Here is a 25,099-nt window from a genome sequence, read left to right as displayed (position 1 = left end):
CTAATGAATAATGAATGTGGCTTGACTTCTCAATCATAAAGCTTCCTGTCATAGTATTTAATGAGAAAAATGTTCATCATCTTGCCTGTATCCAAAAAGCAGCCCTCACTGATATGGGAACTACCGGTTCAGCCTTTGAGGATTAGTGATTATGGTAATGGAATGCTAATAATCAGCACAGTCAGGACAGAGGCTGATTAGACGACAGACCTTATTTTATTCTGCCCGTAAATCCCTGATGATGCAGCCTGATGAGGTACAGGGGAGCACACAAGTGTTAAATGAATTCCTCATTTACTCATCAAGGCCACACTTTTATTAACAAAACTCCCTGAAGAGCTAAATGTACCGTCAGCCGGCCTCTAGATTACACTGGACGTCTCTATAGAGCGCACTTGGGAAACTGTGTTTTACTGGGATCTAAACAATGGAAATATATCATGATGTCGAGCACCAGCATGAGGATGGAAGTGATTAATTCACACATGTGCTGCTGGAAAGGTCACTCAGCACAAGAGCAGAGCACATGGCTTAGATCATTAGTTTACATTCTGCACTGCACCATGGGAGGCATTAGCTCTGCTGCTGTGATTGAAGGGTTGCTGGTTCAAGTCTCAGCATCTGAGAGGCTGATGCAGCTCTAGGTGGGTTGCAGGTATAATGAGCAGTTGCACCCGTTTGCACGCTTCCTGCCCTACAGTTGTTGCTGTGTTTTCAAATGAGAAACTGTTACTGTATAAACCCCGAGTGCCAGTGCCATAACCCAAATAAAAGATAAACCTTTTAACCTGTAGCTTGGCGAGCCTTATACGGCTCTCTTAGGATTTAAGTGATGGATCAAAGCCAGAATGGTTCTTCATCAAGTTTTCATTTAATTGCCCTGATCATAAAGATGTGCCCTTAGCATCAGCGTAATTAACACTACATATTTTGCTCTGGGATGGTGATAACACCATTTCAAAGATCAATTTCAAAGTGCAGTTGTAAAATCAAACACCCAATATTCAGTATTAGTGAGAGCGTGGAAAAAGTAGAGCGCTCATAACACAAATCCAGTTTTACTCAGCATCCGACTGGTGTTCAGGGACTCTTTTTCTCTCTTCCTCTCATTGTGTCCGTGGTCATCTACAGTCTGGATGCATCCCTCAGCACTCACAGCCAGAAGCTCTTTGCTTGGATCTCATCACAGCAAACTCTAACACCAGTGTTGAGTGTAAATATGCGAGTTCGTTTCATTCGCGTGGTGCCGCATACAGTATAGTAATAAAAGTACTGTGTTTTTTGTGTAAAGCAGTCTGCCATAGAAAAGTCTACTAACAAAATACAAAAAACTGTGCATAGAATTAACACATCATAGGCTCATTGGAAATACGTGCCTCATTTATGCAAAACTGAAGAATCAAATATATGTACAAATCACTGCAATTTCCAGTTCAGGCAGTAAAACAACAACTTTTATTCCTTTTCACACAAAGTGTGATTTACATAGAGTTTAATAAAGCCTAATTTTCACACAATTACTTGCAGAATATTATATTATGGCTTCAAAACAATTTTAACATCCTGCATGGTTTGAAAACTGTTACTTTTGAACATTGTCGTCACATATACAGCTTCATATGTGTGAGTTTTCTAATTCAGTAGGTTTGCTCGGTAGCTCACGCAATATGGTGTTGCACTTGAGTCATGAAGAGTTCCGGTATGAAACTACGCTTCAACAAAACAGCTCAAATCAGCATAAGAAAGTCTGACTCAACTAATGCCTTTTTATATTACTTTTGCATTTGTTAACACTATCATGTAGCTTTAGGGTTGGGTCTGGTGTAGCATTAACCTTTAGCGACACTCCCTGGATATTTGAATTCTGACGCAGCGTAATAAAAATGCAGTAATACGTGCCTGTACTAACATAATACAAATGTACCACAGTCAGGTATTGAACGTATGTTTTAGCACCACTCTCTGGACATTTCACTTTGAAACTGCCACAAAACATGCAGTAATTTATGTTATTACGGTTTTGCAGAATTGTATGTAGAGGTACGTATTTCCAATGAGCCTGGACTGAGTTAACACTAACCTTAGAAAGAGAAGAAATTGATAAATGCTTTACAAAAGATTTATGCTTGAAATGCTGTTCTTTTTAACTTTCATTATCAAGAAATCCTGTGGAAAAAATCTGTCACTGTTTTCATGAAAATATGAGCAGCACAACTGTTTTTAACTGTGATAACAAGAAATGTTTATTGAACATTAAATCAGCATATTAGAATTATTCCTGAAGGATCATGTGACACTAAAGACTAAAGGGCTGCTAAAAGTTCATCTTTGCGTCAGGAAATTATTATTTTTTTAATATATTCAAACAGAAAACAATTCAGCTAAAAGTGGTAGTGTATTTTGGTTAAAATAATCATACATCTAAAAAAGCTTGTGTATGTAATGTAATGTAAGCTTAAGTATGTTTTTGCAATGTAAGCTTTATTAGTCAATTAAGTTCCATTTTTTAGACTAAATTCTTTTACTGTTTCACACTTTTTGTTATTTACTGTTATTTCATTGCTCTCCTCTTACATTTTCGTAAGCAATGAGGCCATGCCTTTATTTACAATACAGTATGATCATGAGTGCTATAAAGGGAACCCCAAATATTAAGACTTGTATGCTGCCCTCCAAAGGCAAAGTGCAGTAACTACGTCAACACTGAAACTGAGAAAAATGTCTTTAAAGTTTTTACACCAGCTAGTCAAACATGTTGACACTCTTGTTTCTCTGAAACACTCTCGTTTCTCTGGGACAAAATTGAACCAGGAGACTTTGCCACAAGACAAAACAGTTGTCACAAAGTCCATTTTAAGCCTTAACTCAATTTTGACCAAATATGTAGTTACTGCGCTTTGCCTTTGGAGGGCAGTGTGGCTTAATATAACGCAATTGATGTCTCTAACTGAAATATGTAGTAGAACAGCCATGAAAGATTTACATTATTTTATACTTTTTTTTTATACCGCGGAAAGTAAAATACTGATACAATGCCACATTGTGCGGCTTTGGTTGTAATTTTCACTCGAAGAGCAACAAGAGAAGTGGTGAAAGAATGGGAAAATACCTGTGGATGAATAAAACTTCTTAAAGACCCGTGTTTTTGTTCCATCCACTTTAGTCCTGAAGCCTTTGAGGCTTTTAATAGACCATAGCTACTGAAAGAGATTACAAACAGCAGAGACAAGAAACACTTGATGCCATCCTGGCAGGATGTAAACATGCTAACGCTTGTCATAGCACAGCAATAACTGAAGGAGTTTAATTTGTCATACAGCAAACATTGTCATTCTGCTGGAATGCTGAGTTGACCCTTTCTGCAGTATTTTTTACTTTATGTTTTTTAAGTTCGATGAACTTTTCCATCACAGTAAGGGTCTCTGCATCAGAGAAAAAAATATTTTGAAGTTGCTTTTATGAATTCAGGTCTTGTAGAGCAAACACTCTGAAGTCAGTTATTTGATCTCTATAAATTGCTGCATTTGCTTTGCTTCAGTAATTCTTTGTTTGTCCATATAACATTGTCTGAATTAACAAATGGATGCTGTCTCAGTAACTAAAGTGAAATCAATTGTCCTGAACAGTGAACAAGTCGTTATTAGTACCTCCTATTGTTACCGTGACATGGCCTTGACACTTTCTGTTGTGCACTGTTAAATCAAAACCCATGAGGTCTCAAAAAACACACAAACATGATTTGGTGAAACCCTGTAAGTGGAGGAAAATTGACAGGCACAGATTAAGCTCTCACATCTGCCATTATAAATTCATGTAACCGTGTAGTTCTTATTGTTTTATTAACTAGGTGGATGCGTTTTTGAAATCTGGAATTATTAAACTCTCCGAGATCCTGTGAGGCTTAATCCTTTAATATTGTACATATTTAACCATATTGTGTTTCTTGGTATATTTAGGTCATTCTTTGCAGGTCTCTCCAACAGAGTGTCTCATAAATATGTAAATGCAGTTGCAAATGTCTGTTCCAAAGCAGCTGTCAGTCATTATTTGGCAAGTTTCTTGGGAAACAAGGGCATTATTTGATCCGTCTGAAATTTGGAGGGCCTTTAGATGGTGGATGTAGCAGAACATTAAATAAAAAATATTCTAGCAATTATTTTTATCAGTTAAAAGATAACTTCATTCACTGCTCTCTGAATATTTTTTTTGAATATCTCATTATGTTCTATGACCATGTTCAAAAGTTTAAAGCATAAACTTGATTCCTAAAACTGTGTTGTCACCTGAATGAATCCACAGCTGTGTTTTTTGTTTAGTGATAGTTGTTCATGAGTCCTGAAAAGTTCAACTGTGTGCTGTTCTTTAGAAAAAATTTTTTAGATCCCACAAATTATTTGATTTTTCAGCATTTTTGTGTATTTGAACCCTTTCCAACAATGACTGAGGCCAGTGACTATATTTAGGTTCAAACGCTCGCTGATGCTTCAGAAGGAAACACGATGCATTAAAATCCAGGGGTGTAAACTTTTGAACAGAATGAAGATGTGTATATTTTTCTTTTTTTGCCTAAATATCATATTTTCTTCATTTAGTACTGCCCTTCAGAAGCTACAGAACATACTTGCATGTTCCCTAGAAGACAAAATAAGTTAAATTTACCCTGATCCTCAAATTCAAAAAGTTTTCACCCCTGGCTCTTAATCCATCGTGTTTCCTTCTGAAGCATCAGTAAGCGTTTTAACCTTCTGTAAAAGTTGCACATAAGTCCCTCAGTTGTCCTCAGTGTGAAAAGATGGATCTCAAAATCATACACTCAATGTTGGAAAGAGTTCAAATACACTAAAATGCTGAAAAACCAAAGAATTTGTGGGACCTGAAGGATTTTTCTGAAGAACAGCAGGCAGTTTAACTGTTCAGGACAAACAAGGGACTCATGAACAACTATCACTAAAAAAAAAACCCACACAGCTGTGGATCATTCAGGTAACAACACAGTATTAAGAATCAAGTGTATGTAAACTTTTGAACGGGGTTATTTTTATAAATTCAACTATTATTTTCTCTTGTGGACTATATACAAATGCCTTTTATGTGAAATATCTTATTCAGGTCAGTACTATACAAAAAAATAACAAACATTTTGTAAGATCCCTATTATTTTGGTTAAATAATTAACATTTTGCAGATTCTGCAAGGTGTATGTAAACTTTTGACCACAACTGTATTTAGTTGGAAGTTAGGAAGTTTTTTTTAGATCAAAACTTATTTAGCAAAGTGTACATTAAATTGATCGAAATGACAGTAAAGACAAAAGGTTTCTATTTCTGAATGATCATGTGACACTTTTTAAAAATATTTTTAAATGTTATTTTAAAATGTAATAATATTTTACAATATTACTGTTTTACAGTATTTGCATGAGTATGAGATTTTAATCAAAAACACTAAATCTCTGACCACAAACTTTTTGAATGGTGTGTGTATTATATTATATTTGTCACTAGCTTATGGCATCATCCAACACTCCCTCCCCCGAGTTACTCTGTAGATGTCTCACTTATTTTAAGAAAGCTGCTAAAAGCTGCACATTCGCTGTAAGATTTAACTGGCATGTGAGTGTAGATTAGATGCTCATTCAATCATTCTCAACCGAAATTTCTTCAGCAATTTGTAATGTCTTTTTTCTTCACAAGTGGCACCTTTTGAACAGAGTCTCTGCTCTCTTTGCCAGTGCTAGATTTCCTTAGTGAAATGCATGTTTGATTTGCATATGCTGGCTGAATTTGCATTGGAAATGACTTAGCACTGCTTGGCTTGTTATCTGCCATACAGTGTCAGTTGCTCTAATTTTGATGAAGTCGCCTGCTTTATTTCAACCAGAGCTTCAGCTTTGATTCAGCAGTCTGTGAAAAGTATTACATATAAGACAAGAAATCTTAATATATACATAATGAGCAGAAGAGTAATTTGACCATCTTACTCTGCATTCTATTGACTGTACATTTGTTTGTTACTATATTATATTAAGGTACATTATATACTTTTTTTGTTCTAACTGTGGTCAGGAAGTGTGGAAACTGTTGGAAGCCCTTGAGCATGTCCATACCTGTTTGAGCTTGTGCGTCAAACGTTGCGTGCGTCTGTGTGTGTACACTTGTGACGCTGAAAAAGCAACTAGGTAAAAGTCAGCACACTACAGAAGCTCCTGCCGGCAATGCAATTATAAGACGGTTAAACATTGACTAGCCTCATTTCAGACATTATCGTCACGAGTCCGAGTCACAACTACAGGAGGAAGCATATCTTTTGTGTCGCCGGAAATCTTTGTAGGCTTAAACATGTTGGGACATCTGCGCTGCCAAGCAGTCCTTTAGTTTTGGCTTCCGCCAAAAGAAGCGGAAAAACGGCTTTTTGGAATAAACACATACAGTTGAGACCAAACAAAAGAAGTCTTTGTGTGTCTCTGTGTGTGTTTAAACATTGATTTCTCTCTGACCACCAACAGGTCTGTTTCTCTTTGTTCTTTCATTCTCTTGTTCATTTAATTTGTGTGTATGTTCTTAATTCTGTATTACATTTGAACTTAATCGTTTTAAGTTCAAAGAGCTCAGAATAGCTTAAGCTCTTTGTCCCTACGTGATTTGTTTTACTATTGTGATGATATATATCTAAATGGGCTCTTTTCTGCTTCAGTCTCTTTCCGTCTTTTCATTGTGTCATTATCTTACCATGATGGTTATTGCCCTCATGCTTGAGAAATGTGGAAAATTGGTCTTTCTAGTGTAGAATTCCCTGGGTGTACATCACTGCCTGGAGGTTTGGGTTTTATATCCTGCTGTCGGCCATATGCAGGTGCTGAGTCTGGGCAAATGAAGATAGGAGGGTCCTGATTCACTGCCCCTCTCCGTATGTAACATAAAAATTGCCTCTCTGCTAGATATATTTGATTCACAGCAGGTACTGCGTACAGTCTGTCTTACAGTCTCTCTCTCTCTCTCTCTCTCTTCTTGTATGGCTCAACATGGTTTTTGCTTTAACTGTCCCTTTCTTCCTTCCTCCTCAGTTCTTGTCTCTTACTTTCCTATTATTTTACCTCGGCTTCGTTGGGCCAGGTTATAAAATCGATTCGTTCTAGTTTTGAACTAATGTATTTTTCCATCTCTATTGGGATGAGCAGTATTTTTTTAACGGAGGGAGGGTTGCCTTTGATAGCTTTTGTATTCATATTCTTATTTGTTATTGTTTAGAAATGTACTGGTTAATACTTTTTATTCGGCAGTGATTAAATTAATCATTTATAATTGTACAAAAGATGCCCATTAAAAATCTAGCTATTTGAAATGTTCTATTCATCAAAGAATCCTGAAAATATATGCTCTAAGAGAGCAACCTTAAAATCTATCCAAAATTCACTGAAGAAACTGCAGAAAAATGCCTGCCAATTAGTTCTGCCAAAAGGAAAAGAGAGAGAAAAACAGATTTGGTTGAGACTGCTGTGCTCATTAATGATTTTAAAAAGTGCCTCTTTCTGGATCATCTCTCCTTTTTTCTTCACAAAAAAGTAATCACTTTATATTATGAGCACTAGATGACAACTCATTTCCTTGGTGTCAGGCACTGAAACGTCCTAAAATGTGATATTGCTCTTGAAAATACTTGAAACGTACTTTAGAAAACACAAACAATGCAGTATAAATGTTTCAGTAGTTCCTCAGTGCTTTCCCAGTAGTCATATAATCATCATGCTGATTTTATGACTTCACATTTGATTGCAAGCATTTTAATTGCAGTGGCAGGTCACACTGTATGTCTGCTTTCAGTATCCACCCTTCACGTGACATTTCTGTCCTGTGAATGCATAACAGTTAAAACTTCATTAAGATTTTTGTGTTCTTAGCTGCACTAGAAATGGAAAAATGGCATTTACAGTATGCACTTATCACATTATCTTGTGCGTTAGCACCATTCCCTGTGGACACTGGCTAATTTATAAAACATTTAATGTTATTTTTTTACATTTTCACATGACAAACATCGGTTATGTTATCAGACAAAAGAAAGATGTTTATCTGCAGTATGTGTCATCCTCAGTATGTGTGCATAGGGAAAATTGTCTTTACCTTTTATTTAATTTAAGCTTAAGGAATCATCATCCCTTTTCATAGGCCATATGTGACCCTGGACCACAAAACCAGTCTTAAGTCGCTGAGGTATATTTGAAGCAATAGCCAAAAATACATTGCATGGGTCAATTTTTGATTTTTCTTTTATGCCAAAAATCATTAGGAAATTAAGTAAAGATCATGTTCCATGAAGATTTTTTTGTAAAATTCCTACTGTAAATATATCAAAATGTAATTTTTGATTGTGTTTGGCATTAAGGAAAAATTGATCATTTTATCCTATACAATGTATTCTTGGATATTGCTACAAATATACCTGTGCTACTTAAGACTGGTGTTGTGGTCGAGGGTCACATATTTGCCCGTTGATGGATTACATGCTCTGCAATCAAATGCAAAAGAAAAGAATCTTTGTGATAACACATTTACAAAATCATTAGAGGTGAAAAGTTCATCTGACAACTGAATATAGGCTAAACAAAGACCTTATTTTCCCTTCACGCTCTCCTCACAATCCTTAAAAGATTCTGCCATCTAGTGGTAGATGAATGAAACAGACTCTGGGTCTTCAATAGCCTTTGCCATAGCAAAGCATTATAGCATTATCCTGTGTCTAGTTTCTAATTCATCCTGTTTCAACAGAGTGAATTTAGCCGAAAACCTGTCTGGTTATAAAATGTCTTTTTGTCTATATGTGTTTAGACACCAGCGGCCAGCCAATCTGTGTCCAGTGCAAGCCGGAGTACCAGGGTCCCAACTGTGAGCAGTGTAGTGATGGCTTCTACAACGCCGACAGCATCTGCCTTCCCTGTAACTGCAGCGGGAACGGAGACCCCCGCATATCCCCTCGGCTCTGTCATCCGGACACGGGCCACTGCCTGAGCTGCATCAACAACACTACGGGGCCGCACTGCGAGCGCTGCGCAGAGGGCTTCACAGGGGACGCGCTCGCCAGGAACTGCACTCCTACAGGTGAGAGCCTGCTCTAGCAAAACCTCTAGTGATTTTTGGCTACAGTCGGGTATTTTAGGGCCTTGCCGATACATTCTTGCATTTCATTTTCAGCTACAGTTCAGCTAAAGCTGTGACTCTGAAACCATCACTGTGCAGTCAGAACTGCTTCAGTACTAAAGAAAAGTGAAGTGAACCAGTTGAGAGAGGTTGAAACCGATCCCACAGGTTAACTCTTTCTCGTGGACAAACTGAGTCGCTTTCTCGTGCATTTGGTGTAGTTTCAGTTGTGATTTACTTATGATATTGCAACTTATTTAAATGCATCACCTCGATGTTATCCAGCCCTTACTGTAGACTGTGTGAACAGGAAAGACCTGAACTTTTGATATTAATATATTTAAGCAAATATTTAAAGAGGTGATTGAAAAGTGCTTGCGTGTTATGCGACTGTGGTTTTCAGAGAGGGGAAGAGAGGATGTGTTGTAGAATGACTAATCCCAGATGAGTGTTCTGACTCACAACATCCGTCTATACACTGCTGATTCTATCAGTGGCATACTGTAAAGAGGACAGATCATACATTCCCACAGGCAGGTTGACTCGGGCTGCCAAACGGTGAGTTTGGACCACAGGGTGAATATATGAAAGAGAGAGGAAGAAGAAAAGAGTGATTTATCACTCCAGTAAGTCAGCCAAATCCACACTCTCTTTTCGTCAATCTTTCCACTCTGCCAAAAATAATAAATCCTTCCATTTCGGCCTGTCTGAGCTCTGCTCCAGATGTTCTGCTGCTACAGAACAACCATGTTGCCGCTCACTGATGATGTTGTGTTATGGAGGTACACTAATGGAGCTCCAAAAGGCAACATATTGACTTTTAGTATTGACTTTCAAACAATAGCTGAAATGTCTCTGATAAAGTGTTTCCTTTGATAACAGTGTTGTTATTGTTAATGTAAAACGATACTAAAACTTTTCTGTTTTTGGTCATTTAACTACCAGCTGTAATAAAATAAAATACAAATATAATTTGAAAAACTTTATTCTTACAATTAATTAGAAATGCTACTTTGGCAACTAAATAAACAAACTAAACTAAACTAAAAGTACTAAATATAGTACTAAGTAAAGTACATACAATTAAATTCAAATCTGAAAAATAAAGCTAATTCAAAATATTAATAAATACTATAATGGTATATCAATAATACTAAATGAATGTTGCATGTTTTCTGAAGTAGGTTTTTAGGTTGTTATGTACACTGCGTATGGTCTGACATTTTCTGTTCTACTGAACAGATGGAATCGCTCCTGCCTGTGAACCTTCTACCAGAATGCAGCATCTGTTCTCTACATTACACTAGATCAGGCCTCCACATGGGACTGTTTTGCTGCTCTCACCTTTTTTCATTTCCTTCTTCTTACTTTGTTTCTTCTCTTCCTTTACTCTTTTCTGCTCTCTCTATTTTCCACTCTATCAAAATATAAAGCATTACAATGCTTCTAACATTTTTCCCCATTAGGATTCTTTGATAGAAAGTCCAAAAGAACAGCATTTATATTAATTAAAATCTTTTGTAACATTTAAAATATCTTTAATGACACTTTTGATAAATTTAAATGTTATTATTATTATGAATGGAAATAATATTTAAAAACATTTTAAATAATAGAATTATATAAATTATATAAAATTATAAAAGTATCAAAAAGAACTTGCCCTAAACTTTTGAATGTTAGTGTATATATACACATTTGTAAAATATTATTATCTACAGTCCACACAAACGTGTGTGTGTGTGTGTGTGTGTGTGTGTGTGTGTGTGTGTACCTGGTATTCATCACGTTGTGGGGACCAAATGTCCCCACAAGGATAGGAATACCAGTAGATTTTGACCTTGTGGGGACATTTCTCAGGTCCCCATGAGGAAACAGGCTTATAAATCACGCACAATGAGTTTTTTTTTTTGATGAAGTAAAAGTATGCACAATCTCCTGTGAGGGCTAGGTTTAGGTGTAGGGTAGGTGTAGGGCGATAGAAAGTACGGTTTGTACAGTATAAAAACCATTACGCCTATGGAATGTCCCCATAAAACATGTAAACCCAACGTGTGTGTGTGTGTGTGTGTGTGTGTGTGTGTGTGTGTGTGTGTGTGTCTGTGTCTGTGTCTGTGTGTTTGTGTACTGGTATTCACTACGTTATGGGTACCAAATGTCCCCACAGGTATACAGTAAGTAAAAAAAATAATTTGATCCCCTGCTGTTTTTGTACGTTTGCCCACTGACAAAGAAATGATCAGTCTATAATTGTAATGGTACGTTTATTTGAACAGTGAGAGACAGAATAAAATAAGAATATCCAGAAAAACGCATTTCAAAAAAGTTATAAATTGATTTGCATTTAATGAGTGAAATAAGTATTTGATCCCCTGTCAATCAGCAAGATTTCTGACTCCCAGGTGTCTTTTATACAGGTAACAAGCTGAGACTAGGAGTACTCTCTTAAAAGGAGTGCTCCTAATCTCAGCTTGCTACCGGTATAAAAGACACCTGTTCACAGAAGCAATCAGTCATTCAGATTCCAAACTGTCCACCATGGCCAAGACCAAAGAGCTGTCTAAGGATGTCAGGGACAAGATTGTAGACCTACACAAGGCTGGAATGGGCTACAAAACCATTGCCAAGCAGCTTGGTGAGAAGGTGACAACAGTTGGTACGATTATTCGCAAATGAAAGAAACACAAAATAACTGTCAATATCTCTCTGTCTGGAGCTCCATGCAGGATCTCACCTCGTAGAGTTTCAATGATCAATGAACAGTGAGGAATTAGCCCAGAACTACACAGGAGGATCTTGTCAATGATCTCAAGGCAGCTGGGACCATAGTCACCAAGAAAACAATTGGTAACACACTACGCCCTGAAGGACTGAAATATCCCCCTGCTCAAGAAAGCACATGTACAGGCCCAATAAACATCTGAATGATTCAGAGGAGAACTGGGTGAAAGTCTTGTGGTCAGATGAGACCAAAATTGAGCTTTTTGGCATCAACTTTTTTTGGAGGAGGAATGCTGCCTATGACCCCAAAAACACCATAACCACTATCAGACATGTAGGTGGAAACATTATGCTTTGGGGGTGTTTTTCTGCTAAGGGGACAGGACAACTGCACCGCATCAAAGGGGCGGTGGACGGGGCCATGCACCATCAAATCTTGGGTGAGAACCTCCTTCCCTCACCCAGGGCATTAAAAATGACTCAAAACACACGGCCAAGGCAATAAAGGAGTGGCTCAAGAAGAAGCACATTAAGGACCTGTAGTGGCCTAGCCAGTCTCCAGACCTTAATCCCATAGAAAATCTGTGGAGGGAGCTGAAGGTTTGAGTTGCCAGATATCAGCCTCGAAACCTTAATGGCTTGGAAAGAATTTGCAAAGAGGAGTGGTACAAAATCCCTTCTGAGATGTGTGCAAACCTGCTGGCCAACTACAAGAAACGTCTGACCTCTGTGATTGCCAACAAGGGTTTTGCCACCAAGTACTAAGCCATGTTTTGCGAAGGGGTCAAATACTTATTTCACATCAAATATTTTTTCCCTCACTATAGTTATGCCAGTAAATTTGACATTTTTAGCCATTTTTAAGCTTAAAAAAGCATACAGAATGAAATGTTTTGTAAAAATGCAGTTTCCTGTGAGGGGTAGGTTTGGGTGTAGGGTGAAAAACCATTACGGCTATGGAATGTGTGTGTGTGTGTGTGTGTGTGTGTGTGTGTGTGTGTGTGTGTGTGTGTGTGTGTGTGTGTGTGTGTGTGTTCGTGTATGTGACAGAAATGTATTTAAATAAACATTATATGGAGTTTAGTCACCAATTTTAGTTAACAAAAACCTCAAGTACATACAATTTGCTTTGTTTCCAGATAATGCTAACTTGCAGTTAAATGATAACTTTCAGTTCGCTGAGTGAGTCAGAAGTTCAGTCACACTGATTCAAAAAAGTACCTTGAGTTTTTTTTTTTTTTTTTTTGAATGATTCATCCAAAAAAAAAAAAAAAAGTTTTCTCCACACAGCCCACAAAGACATCTCATTTTCTTGCTATGTCATAGTTCACAATCTCTTTGAAGACTGTAAACTCACATTCACAACTTATATTCAGCAGCGGTACAGGAATATCACTGAATAGCCACTGGAGTTTAATTCATAATTGAATTCATGTTGTATTAGATGCGTATTGTCTCAAACTGTCCTTTTTTCTCTCTCTTGCCCTGTCCATAGTCGTCCACACTACTCCTTCAACCACTACCCACTGGTTTCACTACACCACCATGACCTCCAGCCCCAATGCTACAGCACAGTTCACCACCTTCTCCACAACTTTGCTGAGCAGCCTGAGTAGCTCCACCCCCAACACCACCACCACAACAGTGACTCCACTCCCGTGGAACCAGTTCAACATCATTGTCCTGGCCGTCATCATCATAGTCGTCATTGCTCTCTTGGCGGTGGTCGGTGGCGTGTACACTTACAGAGAATACCAGAACCGCAAGCTAAACGCCCCTTTCTGGACCATCGAGCTGAAGGAGGACAACATTAGCTTCAGCAGCTATCATGACAGCATTCCCAACGCAGATGTATCAGGGCTTTTAGAAGATGAAGTTAGTGACATGGGCAATGGACAGCTCGCTTTAACCGGTCCTGGTAGTTTGTATAAGGTGTAACTGATGCTCCTGCACAGAAACTGGGCTGCTGCGCCAGCGCTGGCCCAACGCTGGACAGATTATAGACCTGTGGATTTATTTTTTAATTCATACTGATGAAAGGACAAGGTTTTTTCCATTGGACTTAATGCAAACAATCACACAAGCACTCCAGAGCGAGAAGACAAAGTAATGAATGAGAAACGAGCTGTGTTTTTACTGAAAAGCCAAGTTCCTGCCTTGTTGAAGGCCTTGGCCTCACAGCTGAAACATGCTTTGAAGAAAGAGAAGAGATAGAGAGACTAATGAAGCATGTCTGATTGAGTGTTTATACAGCGACCGTGAGACATGCATGACGTTTCATCACACATGGATAGATCAATCACATGCATCTGCTTATTAACATTATTTGCACATTTACATCCATTCACACGTTCCCCATTGCTGTTTTAAATGCACAGAGTGGATATTAGTTTTCAACAAACTCAGGATGGATATCATTTTGGGATGTGTGTGTGTGTGTGTGTGTGTGTGTGTGTGCAAACCACACCGTTTTAGTGTCACTTACTATTACATGTGCAGGACTTTAGGGGGCGCCGTTACACTGGACCTGGCATACGGAGCAGGCCTGTGTATTATGCAATGGAAATACATAATACTAAATGGCAAATGCTGAATGACTTCTGCATTTATTTTTGGCAGACGCTTTCTTGCCGAAGCAAATTGCAGGAGGAGATGATTTGTTTTTAATCGGGCCAAAGAGGATCTGTGTGTCAGTCTCAGATGGAGAGAGCCTGACTAATTCTTGTCACAGTTTTACAGCGGTAAAGTGGATTTAGAAGACTGTTTCATGGTGTATGGAATTGTACTTGTTTTATTTATTTTTCAGGAATTTTCTCCTAAATCCGCTTTTCCTTCGTGACTTACAGTATCACCGGCCACCTGTTGAAAGGTGCCAAGCCTTGTTGTGTGGACTTGACTCAACTTGTCTCACTAAGAGAATTTAAGTTTTGGTTAATTTATTTGGACGAACCTCTCTCTCAGACTGATAGCTTTGGGTCAGTTTGCGTGAGTCACAGGGGAGGGGAACAAATATGATCAGATGAGCAATAATGGCCGTACTGGACAGTAAACAATCACTGCCATTTACGTAACACAGGCTAAAACAAGTTGAGCAAATGGTTCAGTGATGAATAAGTGCACATGTTTGAGTGTGTGGGTGTATGTGTGGGTGCTGAGCATGGTAATCTAATATATTATTATTGTTATTGAAGTTGGAGTTGGATAAAAGAGTATAAAGTGCCATGTCAGTAAGTACAAGACATAAAAGGGTGTGTATGAATGAGTCTGTTCTCTGACCAGATCAATAGTTCTTTTGTGATTGTGTGTCATCATTATTCTTGGGATATTTACTTTTAGCTCCCTCCCCATTTCCACCATCTCACCGTCTTTATCCGAGGTGTGTTGGTAGAAAACGATGTAAATATTAGATGTACGGAACGGTTGTCCTGAGAAGGCTGCTATCGTATTGGTATATTTGGCAATGAGTCTTGTTTCTGTGACCAGCATACTCGTGCGCACACACAGAGACTGACGTCATGATGGTGTCTTAATGTCACGTATGCATTGTGCAGTATGCATGGTGCACCACATTCACAACTAACTCTGTGGAAAATTTCAATAAAGTCAGTTTTCCTATAATATGTGCCTTCCTTATTATATCGTGGTATGTCGTGAAGGCATGTGACGGTATCAAATTTTCATGTTGCGGTATATGGTATTATCACGATATTGAAATTTAGTTGCAAAAAGTGTTATAATACAGTATTACAGTACAATAGGCTTTAAAGTCAAAAGTTTAAACACTTTGCAGAATCTGCAAAATGTTAATTATTTTACCAAAATAAAAGGGATTATACAAAATGCACGTTATTTTTTGTTTGAAATAAGCTCGAATAAGATATTTCACATAAAATACATTTACATATAGTCCACAAGAGAAAATAATAATTGAATTTATGAAAGTTACCCTGTTCAAAAGTTTACATACACTTGATTTTTAATACTGTGTTGTTACATGAATAGTCCACAACTGTGTTTTTTGATTTAGTGATAGTTGTCCATGAGTCCCTTGTTTGTCCTGAACGCTGTTCTTGAGAAAAATCCTTCAGGTCCCACAAATTTTTGTGTACCCTTTCCAACAATGACTGTATGATTTTGAGATCCATCTTTTCTCACTGAGGACAACTTATGCAACTCATATGCAACTATTACAAACGTTTCAAAAGCTTACTGATGCTTTAGAAGGACAAACAAGGCATTAAGAGCCAAGGGTGTAAACTTTTGAACAGAATGAAGATGAAGAATTAAATATCATTTTTTTTTTTTTTTCAGATAGTACTACCCTTCAGAAGGTTCAAATGCACAAAAAAGCTGAAAAACCAAATAATTTGTGGGACCTGAAGGGTTTTTCTAAAGAACAGCGGGCAGTTTTAACTGTTCAGAAGAAACAAGGGCCTCATAAACATTTATTAAATATCAAGTGTATGTTAACTTTTCAGTCATTTTTATAAATTCAACTATTATTTTCTCTTGTGGACTATATGTAAATGCTTTTATGTGAAATATCTTATTCAGGTCACTACTAAATAAAATAAAAAACATACATTTTGTATGATCCATCTTATTTTGGTCAAATAATTAACATTTTGCAGATTCAGCAAGGTGTATCTTCAACTGTAAATATAATAAAGCAATACAAAAATGTATAAAGTAAACAAATGTTTCAAAGTGTTAAATGTAACTTCAAATGTTAAAGTGCAAAAGAATTATAAAGAACAATAGTTAACACTTTACAATACGGTCCTTATTGTTAACCTTAGTTAATGCATTTACATTAAAGAGCATATTGCAGGTTAGATCCGCCAGTGAGTCAATGTAAAGAAAAATAATGTAGGAACTAGATTTTATTTTAAATAAACTTATAAATACACTACTGAGGCTTTGTTTTTGTGAGAGAATTTGACTTCCGCATCTGAAAATGTCTAACTGGAAGTTATGTAACGGGAGGGAGCGCGGCCAATTTAAACAACAGAAAAACAATGGATGCTATGACAGTTTGGACACTGGGGAAATTGTAAATGTTTATTCAAACTCGTATGACAGACCACACCCATGCAATATTATTCTGTTATTCAAACTAAATACCAAACTACTTTTAATATTTTACATGTAGTGTAAGTGGTATAATTTAAATGAAAGAAATAAAATAGAATGATACCAGATGCATTTGACATATTCTGCAAAACTACAACAGCATCATCCTCATTATGTACATCTTAAAGTCATCTAAATTTGTTAGAATTTAGCAGTGAACTCTGTTCTTATGTATGCAAATATGTTTACCTTAGTTCGTAGTGTTCCTTCAGTGAGACCGCAAATATCAAACAAAGGTTAAAAGATGACTCCTTTTTTACATGTGCAGAAAACTATATTGCTCAGATCAGTTTCTTTTTTTCTGTTCAGTATAATCATCACTTTCATCTACAGACCATGTGTTTCTAAAGGCATCATCTGGGTAAGAATCGTGATGGAAGGGTAAATCAAGTAAGTGCCTGACTTCAAAGGTTTTGCTTGTTTCTAACACGTTTTAACATCTTGTAGCACATCATTTCAAACATTTATAGCCCTCCTCCCTGGCATGGCACGTGAAGCTGCTTGAGTTTGAGTGATATGCTAATGTGTGGCATTTTCAGCTATATGATCTGTTACGTACTGCCAATTTCTATTGAGCAAAAACGGTTAGTAGTAAGTTCCACAAAAGAAATTTTGTATTTAGAAGCCCACGCACAAGTCCTAAATCTCCTAAATGTGATCTAAATCTGTTTTGATCTAGACCTAGCTGCCAGGTGGCTTGTCATTGAGTCACATTGCAAATGTCTTTTACAGTTCTGATGTACAGAGTGCATGTTTGATCACAAATACCAGATGATACAGTCACCATATTGAGACTTTCATCTGGCTGCTGTTAACTGGGGTGAACAATTTGTTTTTGCTCAATCCTGAAAAACAATCCAGTGGAGGATAGCTATAAAAGCCCCCCACCCACTTAAATGTTCTCATCTTTAATTTGTACCCTTCTTAAAGGTCAGCGGTAGATAGCTGGGGAGTATTCCCACAATCACCCACACCTTCTGGGTATCCATTAAGGGGTCATACTAACAAATATCACAGAATCTGAGTCACTTTTTTTAAGTCATACTAAGCACATGCTTTCGTTTCATTATTATTTCTGTCAAAGCAAATAAAAAGCATTCGCCTGAAATCTATAAATAAGCAAAAATGTAATTCAACTTAGTCGCCTTCCCCTGGCTTATTTATTTAATCTCACACTGAATTAAAATAGTAGAACCAAGAATTATTGTAGCCGCTCACGTAAACCTAGTCTAGACTATTGTAAGAGCAAAACTGGAATCTCACTGGCACCTTTCTCTGTCTGCATTTCAACTTTAATGTTGTTAAATACTAGCAGAAGATTTTACATGTAACTTTTAGCATGCTTCTAAACTCTGACCTCATTATCATTAGTCATTTTTCACAGAAATCATGTTTAATGGAGAAATTAACTTTTGAAACCACAAAAGAGGTGTTGTTTTGTACACATTACACACCCCTGCATTTGTCACCTGCTGCCTCGTATGTAAAAAGGCCTTAAGTGTCATACAGAAATATGATGATAATGTTGATTATGTTTGCGATATTGTAAACACGATGCAGACGCGCTGTGGGAGTGATTCAAAACACGACTGATTTTCACTTATCTCCCGTCCCAGTTAACACTGCATTTTTCCATTTTGCTAGTGGAGAGCATTTCAAGTGGAAACTAACTGCTGTAGTAGTGAGAGTCTTTCGCATGTCTGTCTTGCCTACCTGGAAATACTGTTGCCGTGACACAGAGATGCTCAATCCCACAAAGCCTGCATTGACACTGGACATAAAAACTTTATGAGAATTTCTTGAGTATTTGACTCTGATATTGGCAGAATGCTTTGATTCTGAGCTGTATATCAGTCTTAGTAAATAAGATTGTAAAGTCCAATAAGTCAGTTACTTCGCTCAAGTAATCAGTAATGACAAACACAAATGTGAATCGCTACTGCACAACAAAAATCCCGAGACGTTTAAATTATTCTGAGCACATGATGCCGGAAATCAATGGCATTTAGCCAATCGAGTGCTGACGAGTGGAATGTGATGTCATTGTGGCATTACTGAGCCATGTAGGCCTTTGAAATGGAAGACATTTGCGGGCATTTTCTTTTACTTACTTTGATATAATCTGGGAAACTGCCCTCTTTTGGAAATTCAACTTGTGAGTTGTGTAAACAGACTAACCGATAAAAAATGAGTCATATAAAATATATATGTGTGTATATATATAACTGGAAAAAAATAATCTGTGTCTGAATCAACAAGTGAGATGCTCACAAACAGACCGAATGTCCCTAAAGCATCTAAACATGCACAGTGCATGAAGACTTTTGCTGATGCTTCTGCTAACACCCACACCCAATGGGAGCACACGTATAGACATGTGGTGACCTTGTTTGTGTGATTGATTACAGATATTTCTTATGACTTCCAGTCAACATTACGGAAAATACCAGATGGGTGGTCTCTAAAGGGCTTGTGGTCTATATCTGCTCTTAAAGGGATAGTTCACCCAAAAATTCTAATTCTGTCCCTATTTACACACACTGTTCCAAGCCTGTGTCAGAGGAGGCAGTGGTTTCTGTGCAATGACCATGGGCGTAAACCCCCCCCCCCCCACACACACACCCGAGGGTTGCCCCCCCCCCCAAACCCCCCCAAAAATATATTAAAAAATCGCACTCTCTTTTGTGAAAAATATATGTGATATATGTAATTCATAAATTAGTTGCCGATTACCGATGTAATTTTCCGTGAATCTGCTATATTAGCGATTAAAATATTACTTATCTAGTTAACGTTAGCTTGTGTACAGTAGCTTGTTGCATAATGCACTGCAGCTAACACGCCAAAGCTGTTTCCCATGCATTGTTTTATTTGTGATGACTTGGCATAATGTTAACTTAACATTAACAGCCACAATTAGCATATTGTTTATGTAACAGAGGCCAGCTAGTGCAGGCAAACCTCACGCCCCTGATCTCAAGACATGCACTAGCGAGTGACACTAGTGGTTGTAGACTTTAGCCTCCTTGTTAGTCCATCCGCCTCCCGTGCCGGAGACCCGGGTTCGCGACCTGCTCGTCGCAGTTGTGAGCAGAACCCTGGTGTGGGGGTTTACATTTAGCAGTGCATTTACTACTGTAAATGAGTACTGTGTTACATCCGAACTGACCCCACTGTATTTTTTGTATAATCAATTTCTATTCTGTTCTTAAGTGTCTTAATTCATTTTAAATAAAATTCTAAACCTTATTTTAATTCCTTATTTTTTTGTTGTGTATCTTAATAAGTCCAATTTGACACTATTATTTTGTGTCCCCTTCAAAAATTGCTCATGATAAATTTTATATTTATTGTACCCCCCTACTGTTAAATGAAATTTACGCCCATGGCAATGACAGTGGTGATAAAGACCGAAAAAGGATGCAAAATCACTCTTTAGGTCTTCTGAAGTCATGTGATGGCTTTGTGTGAGGATGGAACAGTTGAAACTGAAGTTGTCACTGACAGATAATAGGGACTTTAAACAACAGTAGCAGTTAACAGTTTACTACCAGTTGCTGTTGCTGGGATTAGATCATTAAATGAGTTTTAGGAGAACCATGAATGAATCATTCAGAGCTGTTTTTAAATGGATGGAAAAGATCTAATTCAAACAAATGATTATTCACCAAACGGTTATTGCTACATATTTAACAAAGTCCTCGTTCACAATTGCTACCATATGGCTTTTCTGGAGGATTTGAGATTTGTACAGTGATTATTATGTCCAAAAATTCTCCTTTTAATATACAGGTTTGTAATGACATGAGGATGACTAATGATGACAGAATTACTGTTCCTTTAAGATTTCTTTTGATTGTCACTTGTCAGGAGCTTTTACGAATAAGAATTTAAACTTCTATGTCTTACCAAAAACAAAAAGTACCAAATACCATTTCCAAACTGACATAAGAGAAAGTTTCACTGTGTTTTATTCACCAACCAACCATGTCACCTTATTTTGCTAGGTTTAGGCAATCTGATAAAATTACAAACAGTGCTAATATCTCAAATGAAACAAGATGTTGGCTTAGATTACAACAAGATATGCTTTACATAGTGAAAGCTATGAGTTTTCTGTTACCATGATCGCATCCACCCTCATCTCACCCACAGGTGATGCGGAGTTAATAGCGCACCGTTGAATGCGTGGGAGAGACTCATATCTCATTACAGTCGACAACTCCATCCGGTACAAGAGGCATTTCTAGTGAGACTGCAGTTATTTCAACTTCTTGAGGAGCAGGCATGGATACAGCGCGGGCAGCTAGGGCACATATCATCTGGACATCGATAGCTTTGCTCATTATTTTAATCGCATCGTGCGTGACATATTTCTTCATATCGAAGGTAAATATAAGTGGATCTACAACCGTAGAATTTCAGATATTGCTATTTTGGACAATAAAATTACCTGGTGTTCAGAACCTTGAAACAGAATAACTCGGCGATTGATTAAAGTCTAGTAAGATAGTTTACCATTCTAGTAAGCATGCGGTTTTAATATTTTTATGAAAAAGAGAAAAGTCATCCGTTCACATACACACAGGGCTGAGATACACTTCCTTATTTTCCTTCTTAGCTAATTCATGGATCAAGTTGCAGAGGGCGTGTTTGTAAACAACGAATGAATGCTTTTATGCTAACGTTACCAGTATTTGAGTAGGCTCTGCTTCTGTGCAATCTACTTTTGAAGTATGCATGCCAGTGATACGTCTTACTTGAACTTTAACAGGTGCCTGGATGCCAAAGAATTGGCATCGTGAATGGTAAGTTATACCTAAATATTCCATCATGTTTTCGGTCACTAATTGTGTATTTTTTCAGCGACTATTGGCGGATTTTATTTTCATGTTTTCTTCACGCTACATTTGCTCATTAAGCTTTTTGTTTATACCGGTTTTCTATGGGAGAAAAACACTGCGTAATATTCTAAGGTAGCCTATAAATTGTCATTTTTATTAGTGCATTGAGTCATGTTAATATTTTTAAAATGTCCTACACTTAAGAATTTGTAATATTTGTGATATGTAGGGAAAAAAACCCGCCTGAATGTCCACTACTGATAATGGAATACTGTTACTAATTTGGAGAGTTGAAACTATACGCTCTGACTAACTTGTAATTTGACTTTTGTCGTTACTAAAGCGTTCAAAACTCATGGTAAAACATAGAACCTAAATGTTAATACAAAAAAAAACGGTCACACTTTACATTAGGTGCCCTTAACTGTACTTACATTTAAATGAATCATTTGGTACTTATTATGTACATACATGTCTTTACTTATATATTTTTTAACAACCTATATGTAATTATATTTGTGATTAATTTCTGTAATTACCACTGTTGACCCATTCCTTACACCCTAACCCACCCTTAAACCTACCCATACCAAACCGGTCCCTAGCCCAATATCCCATATTAATACAAGCAAAAGTGTTTTCCAATGCAATATGACCACATTAAGTACATTGTACTTTTTTAAGTACATAGTTTAGGCCACCTAATAAAGTGTGACCAAAAAACCTCTCAATAATTGGTTATTATTACCCAGGTTATTATTTGACATTAACCACTCACAAGCACCTACATAAAAATTGAGCATGATCAAATAAAAAATAAAAGCTGATGTAAACCACATATTTCCATTCTCTGAATTTCCATTCTAATTGATTACCATTATAGTAACCACGGTTAATAAACTGCAATGGTAGCACACTATAATGGTAACATTTTGTACAAGCGAGACTGTGTGTGTTTGTGGGAGTCTGCAGTGAGAATGTTTGGGTGGGGAGCCGTGCCGTGCCGTCTCGCTTCGTGTTTGCGTAAATGCCTTTTGTGGTCTGCTTCAGCGCACTTTCCTGTACAGCTGTGAATTTAGTCATACAATTTTTGTTGTCAGCATTCGTTTAGTGATGGAACACCTGGAGATGTTTACAGATGTTTTTCTTTCCCTGTTTGTCTGTCCGACAGTCTCTGCAATAGAAAATATGTTCAGACAGCAAGTCTCTTCAGAGCACTATCTTCTAATAGGTAATTAGCCACAAAATTTGTTGAATAAATATATTTTATATTAATAATAAGATATTGGTAGAAAGAAAGAAAATGGTTTCAAGTGAAGTCCACATTTCTCACTGAAAACCATATTGTATTAAAATGACATTTATCTTCTTCAAGCTCAGAATCAAAGGGATGACCGTTTGATCTGGGAGGATGAATGGCGGGGATACGGGAATGAGAGTAAAGGCATTCTGGACCCCACCAACATGTGGATGGTCTTTCGAGAGAAAGGTGTCTATCTGGTCTACATACAAGCTAACTTCCTCCTGAAGCCAGAGAGCAGCTCTACTGTAGAACTCAAAATCTTAGTGGACCTCCGTTATAATGGGGAGCAGCATGTGTTTTCAGCCGCACATGACACTCAGGTGGTGAACTACAACTCACCTCAAGACGCCAAGCTCAACACTTTCCTTCTGATGAAGATGGAGTCATTAAGCCAGTTATCAGTGAGAGTATATCCAAGTCATTTGGTGAACTACCAACCACGACCATTCTCCACCTTCATCACTATCATAAAATGGGCAGACAACTGGTAGGCTGTTGCACATATCGCAGAAGCAACTGACTTTCAGGGTGAAACCCATATCCGTGTCCAATTTGTACAATGGCTTATATTCTTTTTAGCTTTAAATGTGACATATCGAGAGGATGCAGTCTCAAGATCAGCTGCTTGAACACCTGAGATTTTCCAGCTGTTGTACTAGGAAATGCTCGCTGACATTAACAAGGATTGCGTGGGGGTTGTGATACTTTCTTGGTGTTTTTTCTTCTTCCTTTCGAAATATGAAGATCACATCTCATGATCTTCTCAGAAACATGACACATTTTCCTCTCAACAGATGTATGAGTTAGGTTTGTTTTGTTTCAGTTTTTTTTATGAGTCAAGATGAAAAAGGGCACGATATGCTGTTAATGAACACCGACTTTGAAGATTCTCATGTATTACGTACAAAAAGATGTCATAACTGCCTGCAAACATTGTTTTACAAAACAGAAAGTAGTAAGCTAATTCTGAACTAGTGGGTATTTCTTAAGTGTAATCATACAGTATTTTAATCATCGACAACTGAATGTAAAAACCTTTATAACACCCTATCTTTCTATCCAGTGTCAATATTTGATATGAATGCTCACTGTGTCAAAAGCTATGGCAGCGATATTTTATTTTGTAAATATGTGCTTCTTTTTTTAAGACAAGAAACCAGTGTTTTTTATTTGAGTCAAAGTTCTTGAAATGTGGTGCCAGTTTTCAGCTGTAAGCTGATTAATCCAGCCACAGAAGCACTTATTTGTTCTTGAATGTCATGGAATTTTTCCCTCACATAAAATGACCACTAGTTACACTAATCCAGTCAGTCAAGCAAGCCGTACGAATCTGAACAACATCAGCTGTTTTAAATGAGACAGTGAAGTGTTTTTGTTTTCCAGCGAGTGGGGAAGTTAAAAAAAAAAACAGTATTTTCTTCAGTCAGGAAAATGCAATTTATGATTACATGTACTTTTTTGCTGTTTTTGACCCAAACCAGCTGGCCAAATTTTTTAAGTAGACTAAATGTAATTTCTGTACAATTTTATTTTCCCTTTGTATGAACGTTTTGTTCTTTCACAGCAAAGCCCTTATACTTGTGTTTATACTAAGTTCATGCTGAGTGATTTCAATTGACTACGTTTTTTTACTGTTCTCAAATATGCAAACTATATTATATTTATATGCCATTTGTAATATTTTTATTTAAACTAATAATTATAAATAAAGCAATGTTTTCCCTCTGCATGTCATTTTTTGTACATTAACCACATCAACAAACATCACACATAGGAAGTGTTGCGTGATAGATGCTTAATAAATGTATGGCTGTATGAATGTGACAAACTGACGATGTAAAAATCTTTTCTTATCAGACAAGGTTTTGTATTGACTTGTACAGAAAAGAAAACATTCAGCTTTAACTAAAGTGGTTAAAAACATGTGACCCTGGACCACAAAACCAATCTTAAGTAGAAGTGCA

General features: G+C 37.2%; 2 protein-coding genes across 2 annotated transcripts in view; both read left to right on the top strand.

Annotated features, from left to right (window-relative positions):
* LOC141334722 (multiple epidermal growth factor-like domains protein 9) overlaps positions 1-15,473 on the top strand; it is a 97,501-nt gene extending 82,028 nt beyond the window's left edge. The window contains exons 5-6 of the mRNA XM_073839940.1: positions 8,826-9,095; positions 13,351-15,473. Of these exons, the coding sequence (XP_073696041.1) occupies positions 8,826-9,095; positions 13,351-13,793 (713 nt within the window). The 3' untranslated portion in view covers positions 13,794-15,473. The remainder of the gene's footprint in view (positions 1-8,825; positions 9,096-13,350) is intronic.
* A 4,236-nt stretch (positions 15,474-19,709) lies between these two features.
* LOC141335340 (uncharacterized) lies at positions 19,710-24,864 on the top strand. Its single transcript, XM_073840764.1, has 4 exons — positions 19,710-21,377; positions 21,763-21,796; positions 23,004-23,063; positions 23,208-24,864. The coding sequence occupies exons 1-4, from the start codon at positions 21,276-21,278 to the stop codon at positions 23,624-23,626; spliced, it is 615 nt and encodes a 204-aa protein (XP_073696865.1). The 5' UTR covers positions 19,710-21,275; the 3' UTR covers positions 23,627-24,864.
* Positions 24,865-25,099: the final 235 nt, after the last annotated feature.

This window comes from Garra rufa, chromosome 5 (genome assembly GCF_049309525.1).
Source record: "Garra rufa chromosome 5, GarRuf1.0, whole genome shotgun sequence".
In the NCBI taxonomy this organism is placed as follows: Eukaryota; Metazoa; Chordata; class Actinopteri; order Cypriniformes; family Cyprinidae; genus Garra; species Garra rufa.
This window is presented reverse-complemented; position numbering and strand designations above follow the sequence as displayed.

What these genes read in the sequence shown, in the direction of transcription:
- LOC141335340 (XM_073840764.1), top strand. Translation starts at nt 21,276, where the DNA reads ATGGATACAGCGCGGGCAGCTAGGGCACATATCATCTGGACATCGATA. An exon ending in AAGAATTGGCATCGTGAATG is followed by an intron (nt 21,797 to 23,003) that starts GTAAGTTATACC and finishes TCTGTCCGACAG; the next exon opens with TCTCTGCAATAGAAAATATG. An exon ending in AGAGCACTATCTTCTAATAG is followed by an intron (nt 23,064 to 23,207) that starts GTAATTAGCCAC and finishes ATCTTCTTCAAG; the next exon opens with CTCAGAATCAAAGGGATGAC.